Genomic DNA, 25,858 nt, shown 5'->3' with positions numbered 1-25,858 from the left:
GAAATGTGTTCTTGAAACAGCACTCCAGGTCTAAGGAAGGCAAGACAACTTGACAAGAGAGAGACAGTGATAAATGAGCTCTGTTCAACACTTGCATATGTTTATAAGTAAAATCAAAGTCACTATGTTCACAGTAAACCCACATTTTCACCTATTGTCCAGTATCCCAGGCCCAGTTATGGGAAGATATAAGTTTGTAGGTTCTAAAGAAGAATTTAATAGTTAGTGTGTCAGCAATGTCCTTTCAGATGAAGGGTGGGATAGCAATTTTATTAACTTAGTAAATAAATTATCAGCACTAAAAAGCCCTAGGGTATGATGATTATTTTTGGTGGGGTTGTTTTCTTTTATTATTTTTTTTGTAACTAGAACTGTAATCCTAATCCTTTGGTTTGGAGAAAGCCCAACTGAATTCAATAGGTTATACGTCTAAGTAGACATAGTTACCTTTCCATGTAGAGAACTGACTCTCCTGGTAATAGTCTTTATGCATATGGAAACCATTGAGGAAGTTATGGATGTGATGGTGCAATGGACGATCAGTTAAAATATTTCTTATAATCTGAAAGAGCTTCCCATCAGGACACATCCAAGAGGTCCCCAAGTAAGTAGAGCTTTCTGGTGGAATTTGATTTCTCTCTGAATAAGGGAAAGGAAGAGAAGGGGATTGGAGGGGGAGGAAGCAGTCCGTGTTGCTACTTTATGCCACTATAGCGTTACAGCAAATGTCTATGAAAAGGCTTATTCAAAAATCATATAATTGTCTTCCTCTGCACAATTTAAAGTAGATATATGGCATTGTTTATTAATAATGACACACTGTCAAATACACATGCCTGGAACAGATACAGGTAACCCCATTTAGATACCAAAAAAGTGGGAAATTCCCTTAATGTTCCTTTAACAGGGATTTTTAATCTACATTCGCTAACACCTAGATATCGCTCACTTCTAGTGAAAGCAACAAATAATATTGTGGCACCTTGAAAACTAACCAATTTGTTATGGTGTAAGCTTTCATGGACCATTTCATAACTTTTCACAGGTGGCCTTCCACACCACCCCAGCACGTGTGTTCATGCAAGTGTGTGCACACGCCCAAATACGTGCTGTCTTATCTCTTCGCCACAGTGCTTTGTGTTAGTGTAGATCAGTGGCGTAGCGTGGGTTGTCAGCACCCGGGGCAAGGCAAGTAATTTGCGCCCCCTAACCCATGGATTTTAGCACTCGAGTCTCTTCCACTAGATTAGTTAAAGAAACCCTTACCCCCTAAGCACATGTATTGTTTGTTATGAAAATACTGATGTAATTAAAGTAAAATGCATCTAAATACAAGTTTATTTTCAAACACTTTATTGAGTGCGAACATGCATTACACATTCTCCACATTTTCAGCAGGTCTATGAATACAAATCTACAAATGTAGTAACCTAGCATGGGCCATGCTATTATATGTCGTCTCACAACCATCGCAAACGACAAAAATTATCAAGAACAAAAACTAAACATCAAAATGGAACCATACCCTGGAGATGATCCAAGACTGGGCTAGATGGAGCCAACTTCCTCAATCCTGTACCTCTAATTGTAATTCTTTAATAGAAGTGCAAGATATCAATCTGTATATACAGATTAATTTAAATTTGCCTGCTTTTAATTAGGGCAAATTTTTCAACAACAGAATTGAAATCTACATTAAAGTCTCTCTCAATGGACAGTATTGCTAGATTACTCAGTCTTTCTTGGCTCATTGTAGATCTCTGATATGTTTTAATTAGTTTAAGTTTTGAGAAACTTCTTTCACAACTCGCTGTAGAAACAGTGATAGTAAGAAAGATTCTTAATGTGACAACAAAGTTAGTTAAACTTTCTTGCAGCTTCCACTTATACACCCAGCGAAGCAAATCTAAAGCTGACCAGTTTGCAACCTGCTCATCAGGATTGACCTCCTTATACAAGATAATGTGATGCCGAAGTCGAGTTATTTCGGTGAGCATAGATGCAGCATTCAATTCTGTGTACTGAGCACACGTGTGCTGAATTTGTTTCTTAATAAAATCATCTTTTCCAGTATCCAACAATGTTTGGATTTGCAAAAAAGCAAATCGCTGGTGAAGCGTATTCATCTGCGTAGTACGTTTTTTAATTTCTGCCTGAAGCTGATCAATTGCTTCCAGTTGTTCTCTGCTTGTTTCCTCTATTAAGGTCAAGCCAGCATCGCAACTGTTCTCACCATCCATCTTCTTGCGTCTTCCAACTCTTCTCTCTGTAGGTATGCAATAGGTTTTGCATACCTGCAGAGCTTTCTCAGTTGCCTTTGACACTAGACTATCACGTTTTTCATGACAAAATAAAGCCAATGCTTTTAACTTTTGCACGCATTGATCAAGCGCAAGTCCTTCTTGCTGCAGGTAGATCTGAGTATCATTTACTTCGGTTAGTACTGGGTTCCAAAAATGCAAGAAAGAGAAAAAAACATATGTCATTATGCAAACTAAAAGACTTCCTGCATCACCCCTGGTTTCAGAGATTTCTTCCAGCCCATCTCTCAACGCTTCCAAAGCGTCTATTATTTTCTCAGTGTGTTCAGCAAGTACCCATACAGCTTCATGCTTTGAACTCCATCTTGTGTTACACGATCGCTTTACACGAATTGGTACGTGTTTCTTAAGGATATCCCACCTGTGGGTGGAGCTTGAGAAAAATGCATACACCTTTTCCACAGTGCCAAAGAAAGTAACAGACTTTGTCCCAACACCAACTGCATGCATCCCAGCAAGACTGAGCGAGTGATTGTTACATGGCACAAACATTGCTTTGGGATTCATATCCAAAATACGTTTTTGTACACCACTAATGTGTCCAGCCATAATCGCAGCATTGTTGTATCCCTGGCCGTAGCAATGCTCTAGTTTAAGGCCATCAGCTTGCAACTTGTCACAAATTTGTTTTGTAATGACATCAGCTGATTTCCCATATAACTGAATAAAGTCAATGAAAGACTCTGTCACATGGACTCCTGAATTTTCAATATGCACATATCGAATCACTTGGGACATTTGGTCAGTGTGTGAAATATCAGGAGTGCTATCAAACATTATAGCAAAATACTTGGCCTTTATGATATTTTGAAAGATGACTGTTCGAATGTGATCGCCGAGCAGGCTAATAAAGTCATTCTGGCTCTGTGAAGAGAGATAGGACACAGTGTAACCATCTGTGCGTTGTACTCTATGAAGATGTTGTTTGGCAACTGGGTCATATTTGGCGAGTAACTTGAAAGTTTCTAAGAAATTTCCACAGTTACCATCTGTATTTAAATCTTCAGAGTGACCACGTAAGGGTAAGGTTTGCCTTGCTAGATACAGAACACAATCAAGTATTCTGACTAAGATTGCCTTCCATTTTTCAAATGACCTCTGTTGTGTAAGCTGGGCAGCAGCATCAATAGTCTCCTGTTTATGCAGCCGCATTTCTAATTCTTTCCACATTGTAAATGCACTCAAGTGATATGAACTGCGCTCATGCTCTAGTAATCTAAGGCTTAACTTTCTCCATGCATTAAATCCACTTGACTTTCCAAATGAACTTTTCCCTTTAGCCTTCTGAAAAAGCATGCAAGGAAAGCAATATGCAGCATTGTTTACAGGAGAAAACACCAACAATGTCCTTAACATAGTCTCACCATTCCCCAAATGTATGTAGAACCAATCCTTGGAAAATGACCTGCCATTACTGTCTCTTGGAAACCATGCATCCTTATTCTGCAGTTCCTCTGTCCCTCGCCTGACTAGTTCAGTTTTCAAGGTTTCATCCATGGTTTCAGGCCAATAGCCAATATCAGTAAAAACTTTTTGGTCAATATTTTCTGGCAGATTTGGCTGAGTATAAACATCCTTAGATGAAACTGTCTCTGCTTCTAATGCAGGAACAGGAATGTCCACCGACACAGGATCAGGATTATGAGTCTCCTGTGGTGCTGCTGATGGTCCTGCTGTAATTTCAGCAGTACTCACCAAAAACCGGTGAAGGCTTCCAGCTAACTTAGCTTGTTGCTCTGTCTCTATCTTTCTCCTTTTCCTGCTTTGTGCACCAGATTCTTTTTTGTATGGCATGATATAGGTGTAGTATTCTGCTAAAATTCTAAAAAAAGAAAATCACTTTCTTGCCTTGCTGCACTTTTAGCACCCCTTCATTGTATAACCATTTCTTTACTCTTAACATAATGTTTATTCACCTTCATGCCTATTGCCTTACTCTTTCAGCAAAACTAATAATAAATAAATTAAAGGTTGCTAGACCCACTGGCTTACATCAACTTATGTTGAGCTGGAGCAGCTACATATGGATCGAAATCTGTCTCATCACTGTTGAACCAACCAAACTTCAATCCATCTGGTCAGCTCAACATGCAGAGAGACCAGCGTGCCCCCTTTCATTGCAGAGAGACTTACCTGCAGCGGCAGCTTCTACTCAGTTCCCTGCGTCTCCTCGAGTCCTTCCGCCTCCTGCTCGGCAGCTCAGCCAATTGCATGCATTCACCTTTCGGCCAAGGAGGAAGTGGATCCCACTTCCTGATTGGCTAGGAGGAGGATCCGTGTGACTATAGCGAAATTTTTGCGAAATCTGTGACAGCGCTGAGAGAGAGTGAGTGAGCCAGGTAGGGGCAGAGAGCTGCGAGTGCGAGCGCGCCCCCCCCCCGATGTTGTGCCTGGTGCGGCCGGCCCCCCCTGCACCCCCCACGCTACGCCACTGGTGTAGATAATAGCACTGTGCTGCCTTAAATCTCTTCCAGTTTCTGAACTGCACACTGGCCATCACTATGTTCATGTGAATGGAGGCAAACCATCTAGGCTACATCTGCAGGGCTTATTTACGAGAATATGTGTGCTGTTATGTACACATTATTTTAAGCTAACAACGAAATTCCTACCAATGTTTCTTATTTTGCTTCTGATAAGTTTCTGCCAAGATTCATCTGTACTGCTCAACTTATTCCAGACATCAAGCAGATTCACAGCAAGAATATTGCTCCACAACGCTGTAAAGTCAAGCATATTTAGGGAAAGATCAGTTCTTCTTTGCATAATCCATCCTTTCTCATTCAGCTGTTTATCATTAATCAAAACTTCAGTAGTAATTAATTACTCCTCCTGCCTTATTTAGGTCTTTTGAAATATTAGGACTTCATGTGCTAATAGATAATGGCTGAACTATTTGCTCATAAACACACATTTGTTTATTCATACATATTGCAACAGAAAAGCATTTTATATTTTTCTTTTTTTATAGATAATTTTATTCAATACAAGTTAAAATACATACATAATCACAACAAAAGAAAATACAAAAGAGAAAAACAAATACATCTATCCAAGGAAAAGGAATTAGAGAATATTTAAAGTGAGGTGGCCTCCTCAGGCAGCTGATGTTGGGTGTGATAAAATTGCAGCATCAGGCACATAATTGTCTTGGGCTAGCCTACACCTCAAAATCATTTCCCACAAATTATGGTGGTTAACCTACAAATCTGGTTGATGATCTTAGTAATTGCAAATCCAGTTCACAACAGCTTTCAAGAGAGTAACATGCCACTTTACAGGAAATTAATACAATTACCTTCTAAATAACAGATCCGGGACTCTAGGTTTTTCTTCATTAGCCGTCCCATGAAGAATTCACTTCCAAAATCTTCTGAATGGATGAATGCACCGTATTTCAGAAAACCAACTTCATAGGGGGAGAATTCACACCATTCTGTGTACAGACAATCAACAAGCATACTTGCTATCTTATTGCTGATGGAAGCATGGTAACATAATAATTCTGCATCTAAAACCTCCTATGAGAATATACTAATTTGTGCATGCATTGTGTTTATCATTCTACCTTTCCTCCAAGGAGCATGGAGGGGGAAATGCATTGTGTAATATTGATAAATGATCTGTGCGATACAATTATTTCCATATCTCAAGTGAGGTCACTTTTACTTTCATTTTATTGATGGGAAGTGAAGCTGAAAGAGGAGAGTTACTTCACCAAAGCCATCAAACAAGCACATGGCTCAATGGTCCAAGACCATCATTCAACCCAGACGCTGAGGTCCAGCTCCAAGGGCCTTCTGGTGGTTCCCTCACTGCGAGAAGTGAGATTACAGGGAACCAGGCAGAGGGCCTGCTTGGTGGTGGCACCCGCCTTGTGGAATGCCCTCCCACCAGATGTGAAGGAAATAAACAACTGTCTGGCTTTTAGAAGACATCTGAAGGCAGCCCTGTTTAGGGAAGTTTTAAATTTCTTGTGTTTTACCATTTTTAATTTGTGCAGTAAGCCGCCCAGACTGGCCGGGCAGTTTACAGCACATACAAAATTAATTATCATCACCATCATCTAAATGAGTCATTTATACCTATGTAAAGAAACTGCACTAACAGCCCAATTTATTTGCTGTGCTTACAACAATCAATAAAACAAATTACTGTGCAGTTTTAAAGTGATCATTTCATATTTGCAGCAATGAAACATACAAGGAATCTCCAGTTCTGCACACATACTCACACTTTGGATGCTTCCAGGCTGGTTTTTTTTTGTAGCATCTACATAATGGTGTTGGCATCAAAATGCCAGCAAATATTCCCCACCCCCTGCAATTTAATCTGGATTTTCCCTTCTTGGGAAACAGATGGCCATTTAAAAAACAAGAACAACAACCTGCTGCCATTAAGCTATTTGCAATATCTCAAGGACCCATTAGCAATATTAAGCCGCTGTCTATAAGCAACTTTAGTGTCCTTGAGCAGGCCCCAAACCTGGCACATACATGCTAATCTCTGTTTCAGTTACTGTCATATAGACCTGTATAATTAATATGCAAGGTAAATTACCTACAGATCAAATAACCCCTAAGGATGTTCTGAAATTTCCCTTCTGGCCCATTATTGCTACATAGTAAAGCTTGCACAGGAGAATAGGCTAAGAAAAATTGCTGACATTTGCACCTGCCATTCTCTACTGCAATTACAATTTTATAAGAATTACCTTTGAAATCAAAAGTAGAAATATGGTTTTCTTTCACATTAAGGGCTAAATAGAGGGGTAGGGGATTCTGCCCTTGATTCACAGCCTGTTGCTGATCAGATAGTTTGAAATCATTCACCTAATAAGGAGGAAAAACAGAAAGCAAGCAAAGGACTTGGAGCTCAGAAGAGTGTGCCACGTACTGCAACAAATCAGATATGGTTTTGCAAAACAAATCTCTGAAAATTGTGTGAATATACTCTTAAGTGCTTCATACTTGCGCTTTTGTTACCCTTAAATGTAAAGGTAAAGGACCCCTGACAGTTAAGTCCAGTTGCGAACAACTCTGGGGTTGTAGCACTCATCTTGCTTTACTGGCCGAGGGAGCCGACGTCTGTCCACAGACAGTTCTTCCGGGTCATGTGGCCAACATGACTAAGCTGCTTCTGGCAAAACCAGAGCAGCGCACAGAAACACCGTGTACCTTGCACTGGAGCAGTACCTATTTATCTACTTGCACTTTGACGTGCTTTCGAACTGCTAAGTTGGCAGGAGCTGGGACAGAGCAACGGGAGCTCACCCCGTTGCAGGGATTCGAACCCCTGACCTTCCGATCGGCAAGCCCAAGGCTCAGTGGTTTACACCACAGAGCCACCCGCATCCCTTTTGTTACCCTTACAATATCACTAGTTTAATGTAATCAGTTATAAACTGTATGAATGAGTGAATATATGGAACAAAGGGGGTCCTGCAAAATTTCCAAAGAATGAAACTAGGCTGCTGATGGCTCTTTCAAAACACCAGGACTTCATCTAGTTTTATCAAAATGGTTTGTTTCTTTGGATTATTATATTGCGCTTTGAAATCAATTGTTTTTAGGCTGCTCATTGTACTGGTATGTATTTTTTTGTTGTTATCCAGACACAACAACAAAAAACAACCCAAAAGTATACATGTAAGGTCACTCATATTTTTCTTCCCTGAAAGCCTTAATTGAATGATTAATTGAATATATACATGCCAGCAGGGGCGAACGAAGGTGTTGTGACACCCAGGGTGGGGCGTTGCTATGTACACATGCGCTGTACATAGCGACGCCGCACATGTGCTGTACATAGCGGTTTGCCGGTGCTGCCGCTCTGGCGCTGTACGGACAATGCCGGGATCCTCCGTTCACGGCTGTAGCAGCAACGGAGGGATCCCACCGCCATCCGTATGGCGCTGGAACTGCTGCGCTGGCAAACCACTATGTACAGCAAATGCATGCGATGCCGCACATGCGCTGTACATAGTGGTTTGCCGCCGGTGCTGGGATCCTCTGCTCATGGCTGCAGCCGCGAACGGAGGATCCTCCACATGCGGTTGCACGATGGCTGCTCGTGCTGCCACACCCGGGCCAGGGCAGCAGGGCAAGCACCCCACGGGGTACCACCTTGTCACCCGCCCGGATGTGGAACCTGAGGCGCACTGCCCCCCCCCCCGCCGTCCCAACACCACTGCATGCCAGAGAGATGAAACAACCAACAGAGCCTTAGGGAGATAATTGGCTCTCCATTAATCATTTCTGTATGTGGACAATGATCATTAGAAGAGGCCTAAAGCTGTTTACATACCCCATCATGCAAGATATTCTCCAGAGCTACGGCCCACAGGTCATTAAAAGAAGTAGAGATGCCCTCTTTGGCCCTCTGCCTCAGCTCCTCTTGATAATAAATTAAATGCTCCAGAGAAAAGGTGCTTATCTTATTCTTTCCCATATGCTTCTTGGCTTCAAGGATTGGCCTCTCCAGATCCTTTTGGGACCAATTGGAATCTTCATACAAATTTGACATGGTCCTAAAGAAACAGTTGTAATAAAATAATTAGGATAAATACATGGACAATAGGACACACACGTAAAGAAGCCACCTTGGTTTTCCTGAAGACTGGTTTAAATGTTACACAGAAGCAGAGGAAATGGAAGGACAGGCGAGATGAGCCCTGCTTCACTTTTCCACTCTTACACACTGATGTCTGAAGCGGCACATCTCAAGTGCAACCATAAGTCCCAGGACCGTCCCTATTGGAAAAACCTATTTGGTGTTTCGCAACTTTCTGACTAGTTGCAGGACCTTAGCCTGACCTAGCAGAGTACACGCAGAATCCACGGAAACAATTGGCGACTTGGCTGCAGACAGGATAGACGAACCAGGAACCAGGAACTTGCAGTTAGATGCTTATTATATACAGTGGACTATTTACAGGAACAGAACACGGATCTTTTGCTAGCTCTCTCTGACATGACTCACGACTCCCACACTGACACAGAACTCTGAACACGAACACTGAACTAACAGTTAGTAGGCCATTTCACTCCTTTGAGAGAGCTTGACCAATCAGGGAGCGGTCTCCATGTCTCTGTTATCACCAGGCAGACTTACTCCTTCAGATTGCCTTCTGGCTGTCTGCCAAACCTTAATTGACTCTGTGACTTCATTGCTGGTATGGCTTGGCTCAGGGAAAGCGGATTGTATACAAACAATGTTCAGATACTATGCACTTCTTAATACCTTTCCTTGGTTTCAGCTCCAAAATTCCACAATCCCCTCCCCCAGTTAAATGCTGACAGTCTCACCAAGTTGAGCCTGAGGTACCGCTGATATACGTTATGCAGTCCAGAATGCCAAGCTTCTTAAGTCCTGAGAGCTGCCCATAAAGAGACGTCATTGCTCTGCATCCACCTCCTGTGGCCATGACTGCAACTACTGGCACCTGTTTAAAATACACAGACATATATATATTTATATTAATATCTGGCCTGCACATTAGCACACAATTAACAATGTCCTCTGGGTAGTTCACAGATTTAAAATACGAGTATTAGCATTTTCGAAGGACATAATATCAGCTAGGATAACTATAATATATAATAATAATAATAATAATAATAATAATAATAATAATAATAATAATAATAATTTATTATTTATACCCCGCCCATCTGGCTGGGTTTCCCCAGCCACTCTGGGCAGCTTCCAACAGAATATTAAAAACAATACAGCGTCAGACATTAAAAACTTCCCTAAAGAGGGCTGCCTTCAGTTGTCTTTTAAAAGTAAAATAGTTGTTTATTGCCTTGACATCTGCCGGGAGGACATTCCACAGGGCAGGCGCCACTACCGAGAAGACCATCTGCCTGGTTCCCTGTAACCTCACTTCTTGCAGCGAGGGAACCGCCAGAAGGCCCTCGGAGCTGGACCTCAGTGTCCAGGCTGGATGATGGGGGTGGAGATGCTCCTTCAGGTATACAGGACGGAGGCCAATTAGGGCTTTAAAGGTCAGCACCAACACTTTGAATTGTGCTCAGAAACGTACTGGGAGCCAATGAAGATCTTTCAGGACCGGTGTTATATGGTCTTGGCGGCCACTCCCAGTCACCAGTCTAGCTGCCGCATGCTGGATTAATTGCAGTTTCCGAGTCACCTTCAAAGGTAGCCCCACGTAGAGCGCATTGAAGTAGTCCAAGCGGGAGATAACTATTCTCTGTAAGACTAATACCAATGATACAAATAGCCGCTCTGCCACAGAGCAACACACCATTCAGCAGTTGTGCAATTAATAATAATAATAATAATAATAATAATAATAATAATAATAATAATTTATTTATACCTCGACCACCTGGCTGGGCTTCCCAGCCACACTGGGCAGCTCCCAACAGAAAATAAAAACACAATAAAACATCAAAGATAAAAAAACTTCCCTAAACAGGACTGCCTTCAGATGTCTTCTAAAAGTAAGATAGTTGTTTATTTCCTTCACGTCTGATAGCAGGGCGTTCTACAGGGTGGGTGCCACCACCAAGAAGGCCCTCTGCCTGGCATGTGCCAACCATGCCAGATATCAGTTGCTTTGCTAACACCGTTGCCTCCCAAAACATTTATTTTATTCCTTTAATAAATGTGCCACTTAATTGTGAAACCTCTAAACTATGTAAACTAAATAAAATACATTAAAAATATCAGTAAAATACAACATTGAGAACAAGGTGAGCTAAGAACAATTCCAAGTATGAAGTTCAACTTCTCATGACTTGCACGTTACACCAGTAGAAAATGAAAGGCGTCTTCTTCTTTTTTAAGGGATGTATCAAATGTAAACTGTTGTCTTCCTTTTAAAATATGCATTCTTTTCCCTCAGTTCCAGATCCAGCATACCTCATGATCCAACAGATCCTCTTCTAGCTGGAGGACACTTTTCAGACCAGCTGCAACCACTTTCTTCCGTTTATGTAGAAAAGTCTTTTCCTCTCCGCATAGGTCAAACCTCAAACGCACATCAAGGTGCTCTGAGCTGAAACAAAATTAAGGACATAGGTAGGGGAAGCAAACAGTAGTACATCACCCACTAACTACAGGATCAACATTCCACATTTAGAGATAGCCTGTTCCTCTAAATCAGGGGTGGGGAATCTGAGGTGCTCCATATGTTGTGGGGCTCTCATTTAAACTTGCCTAATTTCAGCTTTACGCAGCCAGCTGAAATCGCACAAATTAAATGCACAGAAAGCAGGGAGCTTAAAGGTTCTTTTGGCACAGGGTTCCGCAGGACAAAAATAGCTTTTAAGGTCTCTGCTTTGGGATTGGGGAGGCTCTCGCAAGAGCCTCATAGAGCCTTCAAAGCTCTCTGCCTTGCTTGGGGCACAAGACCTGTTTGGCATGCTGGCTCCAAAAGGTAAGGATGATCACATTGGGGTGTTCCAAATATACGTGATTTTGGTTCTGTGCATCTTCAGTAACCCCCATGCAAGTTGCATGTCAACTGCGAGGGCACCAGACTGGCAAAGTCCAACCTAAGCTATTATTAGGCATTCAAATACAAACCAAACTGAATTTCTCCCCCATCGCAAATACTTAAGGTGAATATAAAATGATGGCAGCTAACACAACAGAGAGAATTACTGTCATTACTTTGGACCCACATACATTAGTTAAGAAAAAGTGTTTTATATGCATTATAACACTGTGACACCAGATGTGATTTCCCACATTGTTTACAAAATGTTTTCCTGAAATGCTTTTTTGATGTGTCTAAATCCAGCCCTAAACTCCTGACAGCAACTGTTTGAATTTCCCATCTACACACACGCACACACATAACCATACCCCATTGAAAACACTGGATGGGAGAAAAGAATAGGGGACTTTGCACTTGGGCACACAATTCATGGCTTGAATCAAGAATCTTTTTTTAAAAAAAAAATCACACGTGTTAATTAGCTGACCAAAGCCAGAATGTGGGTTGTTCCCAATATTGCCATGTTAATTGGACACTATAGCTATCTTGCTTTCAAATAGTCATCATTCTCTCTTCTTTTCTTCTCTGATCTCAGACCCTTATGTTCCATCCCATCCCATGTGTATATATGCTTGCCAGTTAAAGAATACATGACACATCAGATGAAGTGGGTTGCACATCACCAACGTTTATGTCATAATAAAACTGTTAGTAAAACTGTTAGTTAGGTGCCAGAAGACTTGTTGTTTTTCTTACAACATGCCTAACCTTCTGGAGACTGACATCAGACTCCTCTAGCTAACCCAAACAGTTGCAAAACAGAAAAACAAGAAATAGACTGGGTTACCCTAAAAGTCTACTCGAGGGTTTTTTTTTGGGGGGGGGGTCAGAAAAGTAATACATTACCAAGTCTGTGTCCGCAATTTAACTTCCAAATTAGTATCCTGAAATGAAGAATAATGAAGAACAATATTTTAAGTCGCCTGCATAATCCACAGAACTCAGTATTCTTAGATTCTATTCACATAATAATTACTTGCTGGAATATGCCACAAAATGGAAAAAATAAAATCCTGGTGTTTTTTCTATGTGTTTCTGCTCTCTGTCACCAAGTGAAGCAAATCCTATGATACTCTAACTCTGAAAAATAGTGCATTTTCTGTGGCTGCGTCTCTGCATCATAAACTATAGGCACATTTATAAAAATGAAATGCCTGAAAACCGCAGAACATTTTTATTTCTCATGATATTCCTTGGTTTAAATAAATATACACACACGCTTACCCTAAGTATGCATAACAATAGAGGTTGTGCGAGTTGTGAGTTATATCCAGGCCTGTGATCAGCAGAGTTCCACTTGTGCCACAGGAAGAAGGGAAGACAATTTCTCATCCATTCCTCCTCCTTCCTACAGCCCTTATCCCTTGCATAAGAGGTAGTGCAGCAGCTACATGGCGAAGGGAGAAAAATTACCTACCCTCACCCTACCGGATCTCAGACCTTTCTGTGAATCGGATTGAAAGGTGAGCAATACTAAAACACTGAAACAAAGCTTAAAATTCCATACAAAAATGCCCATGGTACAGGGTCCAGTCTTATGGAACAGGGGAAACTGTGCAAAAAGATATATCTTTACAAGATGCAAAAAAACTGAAGAAACTTGCCCTGCGGTAGAGGGAAAGGCATTCCAGAAGGTAGGGGCAATGGAGGAAATGCCCGTTTTCTGGTTCACCACCCTATAATATTCTGTTGGATATGGTGGTGACACAAATAAAATCCCTACCCCCATGATTTAAGACTTGGATTCTAAGTGATTGTTCAGATCTATACATTAGCAGGCAGTCCTTCAGGTAACCTGGTCCCACGTTGTTCAAGTCTTTATGTGGCAGGATCCACCGCCACAATCTGGGACAGCTCCTTTCATGTGCAACTCTTAGGAACAAACTTATTACCGTACTTTTCTGTGTATAAGACTAGGTGTTTATCCTTAAAAATAATGCTAAAAAGTGGGCGTCGTCTTATACAGGGGTGGACGTTTGATTGGTTGCTGCCTCGGCTGTCAGCGGCTATTGTGCGTGTTCTTGGTTGCTCCGTCAATAGGTGGTTTTTAATGGCCGGTGCTGCGGCAATTGGGCAGGCGATTGGCAGCTTATGCCAGCAATGGGACAGCCGGGAGGTGTATTTTGCGATGCGTAGGGCAATCCTCCCCCAAAAAAGCTCAACAACTTTGTGCCATCTCCCCCCCATTTTCTTAAATTTGAGCCCTACGAAATAGGGGGTGTCTTATACATGGGGGCGTCTTATGCACGGAAAAGTACAGTATGTTTCAGCTATCACATCCAATTATGTGGAAGCAGTCAGAAAGCCTTTCCAGATAGCTTGATATTGTTTGCATCATTAAAGTCCACTTTTCCAAAATCAGCCATTGTGTAAAAAGCTGGGACAGTTAATTGCCTTTAGTTTAGGAACCTATCAAAGAGTGAAGTGCTTACCTCTGATGCAGTGAGAATTACTTTCACCTCCTGCCCCAGAGAAAGTGATTTCAGAGGCATAGTCAGGGATGCAGATGAATTCTGTTTGTCTTGCTCCCCATTACTTGAGCAATGCTAGATGGGGGTGGGGAGAGTTATGTTGTTAAATAATCAGAAAATACTATGTTTAAAGATTATTTTGATTTTTCAAAAAATAATGTTATATTTCAATCAGAGTAGGATGACAGTCCAAAGAACCCTAGGGTTGAACCCTGCAGTTTTTGCATATAACTTATCAGTTAACTGAAACTCTAAAACGATATGTATATTATTAGTTTAATTAATGTTTATCAAGGTTATTACATTAGATGGGCAAACTTTTGGACTGAAAGCGTGAATACAATGAGTGTTACCAACTGTAGTATGGAGCTAACACTTTTACCTCACTGCTGTTTTTGGTTTGGGGGAGTAGTCGAGGGAGAGTCTGGGTGCAAAGGCACACTCCTAAAAATATCTACTTGGAAGCAAGTCCCATTTAAATTTACTCTGAAGTAGGTGGTCATTGGTGAACGAGGTATTTCAGGCCAGGGTTCCTGGAAGCCAGGCCCCGGTACCTGACCTCCTGTACCACCAGAATAGCATGTCTACCAAAGACGTCATGGTCTGGATTATGTCTACACAGAGGTGCCAACTAAACAGCATTTCGAAACACACCAGCTGATTCAGCATCTAGTCAGATAAAGTTTCAGATCCAGGGCCTGCTTTCCAGTCTATATAACTGAGAAGTGAGAAGATCCCATCAGACCAAGCTTCTGCTCAACACTGTTCCCCACACTCTGCCTCTCAATCTGATCCTTTGCTAACTTGGACTACACCAGAGATAGCCAACACGGTGCCCTCCAGATTATACCATCTTCTGAAGATGCCCCATTCTTCCTTTCAGAGTTCCTTCCTTTCTGCCAATATATTCCCCTTTCTTGCCCATTCAGATCGTGTGCATGTAGCACACTAAAATAAAAAAGGGGTTACTTTCACTCGCTTTCCAGAACAGCAGCTGCACTGGTCCGCAGCACAAAAGAAAAAGAAAAGATATCACTCTACTATAGTTTCCCATTATGTTCAAATACAGGAAACGGTGGTTTGATCCAATCACAGTTAGAGATCACAAAACAGAATTAAACTGTGTTTTCATATTCTAGTTTTGTACAACTACCCATAGTTTAGACAACCACAGTTTCCCATATGAAGACACAATAGGAAACTATAGTTTGTTCAACACTGCAAATGGAAACTTTTAACTTCCTCCCCTCTAGCTCTAAGGAGGAAGGAAGTGGATTGGTGCATGGGAATCTGAGGCTCACTGTGGCACATTATTATAATAGAAACAGAAAACTATGATTTCCTGGGTCAGTATTTTATAATACTCTGAGAGGGGGTACATTATTCTATCCCTATTGTATTTTTAGGTGCGGTGCATTATTTCCAGTGAAAGCATGGTCACCTGCAGGTGGGCGTTTAATTGTGGTTCCCAATACGTCGGGTAGTGGAAATAAAAGCATTCTACTGATCCAGATTCCAAAACAGTTTTCCATGTATCTTCATATGATCCCTTCATTCTCAGTTCAAGATCACCTTCTTCTACAAAGAGAAGCCCAAACAGATTACAATATCAACATGAGTGTAAAAAACATATTTACCTACAAACTGCCCTTTATAGCTACAGTGGTACCTTGGTTCCCAAACTCCAAAAACCCGGAAGTAAGTGTTTTTCAGAAGCAGAACGTCCGATCTGGCTGTCGGCTATTGTTTCCAGGGCACCTGCACCAATCAGAAGCTGAGCCTTGGTTTTCGAACATTTTGGAAGTCAAATGGACTTCCGGAATGGATTAAGTTTGACGCTTTTGTTTTTGCATTTTTGTTTTTGAGGCTTTTTTGGTTAATTTGTTTTTGGGACTGTGTGGAACCCTGTTCAGCTGTTGATTGATTGATTGATTGATTGTGTGACTGCGGAAATGGATAAAAGCCCCCCATTCAAACAATGACTATCATCAGTGCAGATAAGAAGAAAAAATATTTTTTATTTTTATAGTCTTATTTATTTTATTGTAAAGTACATTGATTATTGCTTTCATTTTATGGATCGATGGTCTCGTTAGATAGTAAAATTCATGTTAAATTGCTGTTTTAGGGGATGTTTTTAAAAGTCTGGAAAGGATTAATCTGTTTTGCATTACTTTCCATGAGAAAGTGCGCCTTGATTTTGGAACACTTTGGTTTTGGAACAGATTTCCAGAATGGATTAAGTTTGAGAACCAAGGTACCACTATCCTATCTGGATTTAATAGAAATGTCCCCCCCCCAAAAAAAAAAATAATCCAGCACCTAAAAGTTGCTTAACAGCTACAAGGAAACACCACCCAAAATATTTGCACCAGTAAAATGATTGCTTTTCCAAACAGCAGTTATATATTTAATAACTTGTTGGTATTTGTTTCTAATTTAAATACTAGCGATAACTTCAAATTTTGCCAAGGGCTAGTTAATCAACAGGCTAGATATGCTATAAAGGAGTGTTAACAATCTCAGTATCCTTCAGTCCATTCCGGACTTTGCAAGTAATTATCCATAATACGCCACCTTATTTTCTCCTGCAACTTGACATTGCAACATGAAGAACATTTAAGCAGCTTGTATCAAGATAATTTCATCCTGATCTTATTATCCAATATGGAACAGAATCAAAAGCTGTTGCTTAACAAAACAGCAGCAGCAGCAGCAGCAAGATAGAGAAAAATATTTATATCTGCATCAATTTTCTTGATTCCCAGAAAATAGAAAGTTAATTGTTGCTGAGGTGGGGTAGGATCTCTACCTGGAATTACCTTTGAAATACTTCGCACTTCTCTCCTTGGAAACACAAACATTCAAACAAGAAACTGGACGGGCCTGTGAAAAATAAACAATAATCCAAGTAATGAAATTTATTGAAATGGTCAAGCATTCATGAAGAGCTGCCTCTAAAGGCAGTTCTTTAACATTCGTCTCCCATAGTCCTCCACCCCACAGCCTTTAGTTCCTTTTGTGTATATTAAATTATAATTCACCTAAAACTACATTCCAGAAACAATGAAAGGATGCACAAAATCTAAAGGATTAAGATTACCACTATGATGTTGTTTGTGAGGAGATTCTCAAGACGATCCAAACTAGAAGGGGGGAAATGCAAGTTTTAAAAATAATTGCACTGAATACATCTTTCTTAGCAACCAATCTTGCCTTACAAATTTAGCAAACTGAGGCCTGGCAAAGCAGGATTACAGGAAGGAGTGTGAGCCACAGGCAATAAAGATAAGCAGACCCTCCAAGTCTCCCTATTTTCCAGCAACAGTCCTGGGTTAACAGAAGCCATCCTGGTTTCTGATTTGATCCCAGAACATCCCACTTTTCCTTAGGATGTCCCAATTTTCATCGGAGAAATGTTGGAGAGTATAGTATGACATCCCTACTCCATCGAAAAAGTTTTGGAGGGTATGGAATAGGACATCCCCAGGGATTTTTCTTTCAACTGGAACTCACCGAAACTCATTTCTAGCAGCTCACAGGTGGGTACCATTGCCATTATAAGAGAACAGGGAGGTGTTCATGGTGACTTCTGGCACCTCTTTTTCTAGGAAAATGGCACTGGGCATCCCTATTTTCAATGGAGAAATGTTGGAGGGCATGCAAATGGAATCCCACCCTCACTTACATCCAGTCTAGACAACAACAAACTCTAGACACCAACTAAAGCACTTGCTCAGAGCAAGCCAATACACCCTAACTTTCAGTAAGCATGTTTAGGAGACTGCAACCTGAAGTTCCTTCAACTTCATTTGGGAGAGAATATCTATGTGACTCATTTTAGCACTCACTTAAAAGTGCTTAATGGTAATCAAATTGGGCCTGCTACAGATGTACACATTAGTTTGTTCTGTGTGTATCACTGTCCTTTGCTGGATATAGTCAAATTTTACTTTGCTTTTCTACTTGTGCAAGACAACCCTGATTCTATGATCGCTGGATCCAAGCCTACATGTTTTAATAATCACTCACTATATGCTTTTACGAAAAAGTTCCAAAAATCCTTCCATTGGAACTAGTACTTTATAAAAATTGATAGTATTTAGGAACACTCCCACATTCCTTTCCAAAGGTAAATTGTGGTGTGATACATTATGGGTTATTCAGGGGTTACAGTGGTGTCCAAACTTTTTTCAAAGAGGGCCAGATTTGATGAAGTGAAGGGCCGGGAGGGCTGACCAAAGGGCCGACCAAAGTTGTTAACCTTTTCTTCGGGCTGAAGTTGTTGAACTTTTTTTCAGATTGAAGTTGTTGAGGTTTTTTTAGGATTTCACCCCCCTCCCAGGAAACAAACTGCCACAGGGGCTGGATTAAACCAACTGGTGGGCTGGATTAGGCCCCCGAAACAGACTTTGGACATGCCTGGGTTAAATGGACAGGAAAGAGAGGTGGAGTTCAATAAAGGATCAGCTATCTCCTGAGGGAAAGGCACTTCAGTCTCTACTTCAACACGCCTGCTAGTCTTTCTTTCCCCATAACATAGAGATCTTTTTCTTTGTTAGATGATACTTCCCCAACAGTTTGAATGTACAACATTTAAAGCAATAGCAATGCAGTTTGTTTTTTATGTGATATGAAAGAAAATACTTTGCTTTTACTATGTATACTACTTGAATTATAGAGAACAACCTTATCTCTCCAGTAGAAAAAATGGCAAGTGTGAAACAGCCCCTGTAATGGTTTGAATTCCACATTATGGATCAGCAAACACCCTGCGTCACATTTCATACGGCATGCTCCCAGAATGGAGGAAAGGCATAAAGCAGGCTTTATTTAATTAAATTAAGAAGAGCATGCTTACTTCAGGAAGGCTAGAACTTTTGGTGAAAGGTAATTAACTGAAAAACAGAAGAAGCAACCACATCAATTGTTTGATTTATTATGCACAATTAAATTCACGCCTAGACAAGCTAAAGTCTATCATCTGGGAGCTTTCAGCACCCTGAATGCTCAAAGTGACAGCATATGTAATTAGTTGTGCTATCTTGATGACTCCTGCTCATTAAATTCACAGCTTGTTATAAACAAAGACGTCTATAAATGCACTAACTTAAACCCGTATTTTTTAAAAAAAAACAAAAAACCCGAAACCACATTTTATAATGAATCCAGAATACTTCCCCATTATTACTACATACTTTTCCTTCATTATGAACTCTACGTCCAGTTCTTCCTTACTCTGGAAAGAAAAAAATGGCTTGGATCAGCAGCATAATAATAAAAAATCTGCTTAAAAAACAAAAAAAGTAAAGAGATGCTTTTCATATTAACTGAATATGAATGGCAAGTGAAGCAAAACATTGCAGGATTTCAGCCATAAAACTATAAGAAGAGACCTGCTGGAACAGCCCAAAGTCCCACCTGTTCCTCCATTCAGTCCTTATTCTGATAATCAGCAGATAACAGCTGCGGATTGCCTTAACCTACAACATGCATGTCCAACTTCAAGTAGCTTGTGATCTACGATCCAATATCAAAAACTGGCAGTGATCTACCACCCAGGGAATAGGTGCAGGGTGGGCGGGCAGGCGCTGGCTGCTTCCCCTGACGGTGAAGGGGTGGGTGCAGGGTGGGCGGCTGCCCAGCTCTCTCTCCCCGCCCCCAAGCCAGCCCTTTCTCTCCCCCCACAAAAGCAGCTCTCCCCCACCCAAGCCAGCCCTTTTTCTCCCTCTCCAAGCCAGCTCTTTCTCCCCCCTCCCCAAGCATCTCTCTCTCCCCCCACCCTCAAACCAGCTGGGCTGCGGACTTCTTGCGAGGAATCCTATTCGGAATAAGGGAATTTCCCTTTTAAAAAGGGAAAAGTTGCCAGCTATGGCATTGCCGAGCTCTGCTGGACAACTCTTCTCCTCCCGCCCACCCACAAAACAGAGCGGGATCTCTCGATCTCTCTCTCCCGCGTCAAAGGGAGCCACGCAGCTGATGTGGATGCCGATCATGCCTGCCCTGCCTCCCTCCTCCCCCCCCCCCCCCCGACAAAGGGGGCCGCGCAGCTGATCCTGATCCCTCCCTCCTTCTCTCCCTGCCAAAGGGAGCCTTCCCACGCGGTTCCTCCTCGCGCCTCCCTCCATCTCCGGCAGCCTTCCCCTTTCCCAATGGGGAAAGCCATGCTAAGCCGGCCTCCACTCTTCCAGCAACACTCTCCCCAGCTCCCTCGCGCCTCTGCACGGGCTTGCATCGCTGTGGAGACCGGCAGCGGTAAGGGCTGCTGCTGCTGCTGCTGCATATGATGTTGCAGAGAAAGGGCCGGCGATCGACTGGGGGCTCACGATCGACATGCTGTACATGCCTGTGCTACATGAATTTGTCTTCTTCTTTTTGGCCCTACAGGTTTTGCTGAATTACAATTCCTCTCAGTGCCAGACTCACACCTCCTTTAAAAGTTTTCTAAATTGGCAGCCATCACTACGCCTTGGGCTAGTGATTCCACAGCTCAACTGTGTGAAGATCCAGTTCCTTCTGTTTGTCCTCCATTCGGTTTCATTGGATGATTCCCGGTTCTAGTGGGGTGAGGGAGAATGTCCCTATTCACCTTTTCTACACTGTGCATAATTGTATGCATTTTATATCCCTGTTGTCCATCGTTCCCACAGCCCCCTCCAACGTTCAGCAAGCATCCCATGCCCACCAGGCATCTTCAATTCTCATTAGCCAAACCCCCACTTAAAGGGGGATTTTTGGGGGTACTTCTACAAACCTCCTGCTTGCTGACACCTCTCCCTCTTATGTGTGAACAGTGTCGCTTCAGTTAAATAAAGGGTCCACACAAAGCAAGTAAGTTTGCCAGTTACAGGTGGGCTAGAGATGCTTACCTGACCTCTCCTCAACTGAGTGCCTGCTCTTACCAGGAGACGGAGTGCAGTGCAGTGCGAACACACTGACAGAGCCAAACCGGTGCTCTTGCCAGAGCATTTGCACCACGCTACTCTCCTTGCCACCTTGCCCCTCCTGATAAGCAGCAGTGACTTAGCTCAGGAAGTCAGGTAAGTATCATTCAGGGCTTCTTCAAACATGGCATATGATGTCAGATAATATATTTACATAATCAAAATGTTCACGAGACACACACATAAATATTTCTCCTCCACTGAAGTGTAAAGCAAAGATATGAGCAAGGTATTTTGTTCTGCACCTCTGAATTCAGTATGAAGGTTGTATGGAATCTCTCTCCAGGGCTGACTTCAGCTACATCAAAAAGGACAGTGAAGAGAAGGTCATCTGTGGTGAGCAGGTCTTCATCGTAAATCTTCAGTTCCAGGATGTTCTGAAAATTAAGGAAGCGCCTTAAAAAAATTGTATGTGCTTGTGATAAACGTTAGGACCTCAAATCTATCTGAACAAAAACTTGCCCATCTTAAGCTACTAGAGAAATTCTAGAATGCAGATTCTCTGAGACTAATGCCATAAACTCCATTTCCTTACCTTCACTTGATTCTGTACTGTAAAATAGAAGGTTTCGTTCCACACAGGTGCACTTGAATTCAGGACTGTTTGAGTCCTTGCTTCCTCCTGCGACGCTGTTGGCAGCCATAGTGTTACATAGCAGTCAGCTCCACTCACTAAAGCAGGGAGAAAAACTTGCTTAGTAAGAATCTAAAGCCAAGGACTAAAATCACAATGCTGATAACCTTTGTGACTCTATTGTATTAAGTTTGGCACCTTTCAGATAAAGAAATTAGGTAGCTTTGGAGCTAGAATCTGCAGGGATAAGGAGCCAGTTTAGCACCAGGTGCACTCCTTTATTTTTCTACCATATAAATGAACGCCCTTAATAATTCACTTCTGTGAGGGAAAGTAAAGCCCTGCACTAGATGACACCTTTTAACAAAGGGAGGGAGAAATTGTCCATCATCCACACCCACTGACTGGCCTGACACGACATGACAGACATCTAGCACAGAAGGATGGAGGTAAACAACACATCTCTGAACTGTCTGCAAACCTCTCCATACCAACTACACATACCGAATTTATCAAAACAGTAGGGGTGTTAGTCAACTAAGTGTTACTCAGAGTAGAGCCACTGAAATCAGTTGTCATAATTGAGTCATGTTGGTTAATTTCAATGGGTCTACTCTGACTAACACTTAGTTGACTACCACCCTTGGCATATTACTAATCACATATAAAGGGCTGCTCTACATATTAAATCTACATGGCAGTACGTAGAAGACTGTCTTATACCAAGGGTCAAACTATCTGTCCACCTAGCCTAATATTATCTACTCTGACTGGCAGAAGCTTTTCAAACAAGCAGGAGTCTTTCCCATTACCTGCTACCTCAGGCTTCCTCAACCTCGGCCCTCCAGATGTTTTGAGACTACAATTCCCATCATCCCTGACCACTGGTCCTGCTAGCTAGGGATCATGGGAGTTGTAGGCCAAAAACATCTGGAGGGCCGAGGCTGAGGAAGCCTGTGCTACCTGATTCTTATTTTAACTGGAAATTTCCAGGGATTGAACCTGGAACCGTTTGCATGGAAAACATGTGCTCTACCCACTGAGTTATGGCTCCTCACCACTGAAATGTGTAGTGATCCTGCTTTTCACATCAATGACCAGGACAGCTTCTGTGCAGAGTTTTACATGTAGACCAGTCTTCACTTACATATGATATTTATACCTAAAACGTAGCTACCTCTGAGTCCTAAACTGATAAGGTGGTACTCTCTGTTGTGTAATATTTGGAAAGGGGTTATTTTTTAAGCATCAGATGGCATGACTGTGAGGTGTATCCAGATAAATCCTACTCAGAGTAGACCTACTGAAATCATTGCTCATGACTGACTCAGGCTTATTGAATTCAGTGAGACTTCTCTGAGGCTGGATCTAAACAGATATTAAAAACGGTATTAAAAATGCTATTAAAAATGCAATAAAATATATATGCAATTTGCCGTTGAGCTCTACAGAGCCATCTGGTGTCACAGTCTTATAACACACTTATAATGTTAGAATTGCAGCTGTGTAACTGAGTCCTCAGGAGGAGTAGGACTTAGTTAGAAGCAAACCTATGTGTCCCACCAAGTTTGTTCTCAGGCCAAAGAGTCTTTATACATATAAAAGGGTGGGTCTGTGGTTCCTTCAAAAACCTGTCAAAGCATTCCAGCTTTGCCAGACATTTTTGATCCCTAGTTAAAACCTGAATTTAGAATTCCACTCTCACCATCTGTTGAAAATGTTTCATGTTTTGTTTTTCTGGTTACCAGTCCTTTTAATTTCATGGAAGAGAGGCAACCAAAATGTGAAGGAAATATGGTACTCACGTGGGTCGGCTGCAGTGATATTTCTAGCTTGCAAGATTTTCACAGTGAGCTGAGAAGTGGGGAAGGTTTGGATCTGCAAAGCAAATGTATGATTTGATGAAGTCACAAAACTGAATTTAACTACACACACTTACCAGCAAAAGGAAACAGAATAGATAATCTCAGAATTGTAGAATGATAAGACAGGAGCATATCTGAGAGGTACTTTAACCCAGAACATGAACAGTAATTTGAAGGTAAGGTTCAAAACAGATGAGGAGGTGATATTTAAAAGAACCCTTCCATGAGTTACAATCTCATAGAATCTCATACAATGCTTTACCTACTTAATCTCAAGACCTTGTACTCAGTTACACAGTTGCAAATAAAACATTTTAAATGTGTTGTAAAGTACAGTATACAAATGTGCAGTGCTTTTCTTCTTTAAAAAATGTTTAGGGGTACTCTCAAGAAAATCACCATTTTATAGTTCAAATCAGGAAAAATAAATACAGTAAATGGGCAAAAGTACAAAGATTCACAAAATGTTTAGGGGTGTACGTACCCCTGCGTACCCCAGAAAAAAAGCATCACAGATGTGACACTAGATGGCAACAATGAACTATGCAAAATTCAATGTATTTTTCAAAACGTTTTTTAAAAAAAAGCATTTTCACAGCGTTTTCATATATGTACTGATTCCATCCCTCACATGCTAATCTTGTTGAAATGCCCTCAAGTGTATTGACCCTGTAGTGCATGTACTGCATATGTACACACACACACACACACACACACAATAGCCCAGAATGTGTTCCTCCATTTGCCCCCTCCCCTTCCAGGTGATACGCTGTATAAAAAAAACCAATTTATTGAATAGCTGTACTTTTAAATTTACCTCCGGTAAACTGGTAGTTGGATCGTCAGACATCCTGTACTCTCAAGCCTCATGCAGTCAGATGAGAAAAATGTCAGGTTGTGCTTGAGGGAACTGGTTCCTTGACTGAAGGGGACTAGTCCTGGTTGTGTCTGCCTTTAAAGTGACAGAACTTGGAAATCGTTGTAATATAAGCAGAAACTCAACCCCACCCTCAGTGATTAAAAACAAATACTTTTAAGAGTGCTCCGTGCGCATATAAATAGAAAATTATTATTTTTAACAAGTTTGCACTGTATTTTTATGGTGTGGCCAACTGAGTTATGCACATCACTAGCTGACAAAATTCCAGAGTTCCTTTCCTGGTATCCATTACCAAATGTGACCTCAGAGCTTCTCCAGATGCTAAACGAAGTCATGCCCAGATTGTTAAATCATGCAGTGTAGCCATCAGTTTTTACCTAGTACAATAGCCAGTACCCAGATTAGCTGTACTGCGGGGGACTGAAGATTGCAGTACTGCCAGGAGTTTATTGTGGTTCAGGGTGGAAAAATTAATCAGAGTACTAAAAGGCAATATAGATTGCAAGGGGCTCCAAAAGGATCTCTCCAAACTGGGCAAATACACTGTAAAAAGGCAAATGTGATTCAGTGTAAGCAGATGTGATGTGAGGCACACAGAGGCTAATTAGATAAATAAATAAATCCTATCTTCACATATAAACTGATAAAGACTGAACTAGTGGTGACCAACCAGGAAAGAGTTATTTGGATTGTGGGGAATAGTTCAATGAAAGTGAAGGTGTAGTTTGCAACAGCTGTGAAAAAGGTGGATTCTAAGTTAGGGATCATTAGGAAAGGAATCAAAAAATAAAACTGCCAATATAAGAATGTCCTTATATTTGGTGCAACTACACTTGGAATACTGTGTACAGCAGAACCTCGGTTTTTGAACGTAATCCATTCTGGAAGCCTGTTCAACATCCGAAACGTTCGACAACTGAGGATCAAAGGGTTGTCAGCAAGTTCAATGGGGCAAATTGAGAAATGCGCCTCAGAAGCCGTTTGACTTCCACGGTGCGTTTGAAAATGGAAGCATTCACTTCCGGGTTTTCGGCATTCAGCTTCCAAAACATTCGGCAGCCAAGATGTTCAAAAACCAAGGTTTGACTGTGCTAGGTGAGTCTCAGGGTACCTTCCATATCTATGGTACTACGATCTGAGGCATTTTAGCTTCCCTAGTGCTATAAAATGAATGCATTCTATTTTCTTATTATTTAAAAAAGGTCTCGCATTATGTTTATGTGTCTCACAAAGGGGGACCTGAAACTCTTACCTGCTGTGTGTACAATTGCAAC

The 25,858-nt window shown here is 41.5% G+C and overlaps 1 protein-coding gene across 1 annotated transcript in view; it reads right to left on the bottom strand.

Moving 5' to 3' along the window:
• The window catches only part of PLA2G4F (phospholipase A2 group IVF), a 58,711-nt gene that overhangs the window by 6,323 nt on the left and 26,530 nt on the right, over window positions 1-25,858 (bottom strand). Inside the window, exons 21-35 of the mRNA XM_083590670.1 lie at window positions 21,801-21,937; window positions 21,511-21,642; window positions 19,520-19,560; window positions 17,425-17,467; window positions 17,144-17,207; window positions 15,763-15,899; window positions 14,283-14,396; window positions 12,697-12,734; window positions 11,211-11,346; window positions 9,629-9,765; window positions 8,628-8,850; window positions 7,036-7,153; window positions 5,620-5,757; window positions 4,934-5,041; window positions 448-639 (exon numbers count right to left, since the gene is read on the bottom strand). Of these exons, the coding sequence (XP_083446796.1) occupies window positions 448-639; window positions 4,934-5,041; window positions 5,620-5,757; window positions 7,036-7,153; window positions 8,628-8,850; window positions 9,629-9,765; window positions 11,211-11,346; window positions 12,697-12,734; window positions 14,283-14,396; window positions 15,763-15,899; window positions 17,144-17,207; window positions 17,425-17,467; window positions 19,520-19,560; window positions 21,511-21,642; window positions 21,801-21,937 (1,758 nt within the window). The remainder of the gene's footprint in view (window positions 1-447; window positions 640-4,933; window positions 5,042-5,619; window positions 5,758-7,035; window positions 7,154-8,627; window positions 8,851-9,628; window positions 9,766-11,210; window positions 11,347-12,696; window positions 12,735-14,282; window positions 14,397-15,762; window positions 15,900-17,143; window positions 17,208-17,424; window positions 17,468-19,519; window positions 19,561-21,510; window positions 21,643-21,800; window positions 21,938-25,858) is intronic.

This window comes from Podarcis filfolensis, assembly GCF_964270895.1.
Source record: "Podarcis filfolensis genome assembly, chromosome: 1".
NCBI lineage: Eukaryota > Metazoa > Chordata > Lepidosauria > Squamata > Lacertidae > Podarcis > Podarcis filfolensis.
Note: the sequence above shows the minus strand (reverse complement) of the source record. Positions and strands in the feature narration are given on the sequence as shown.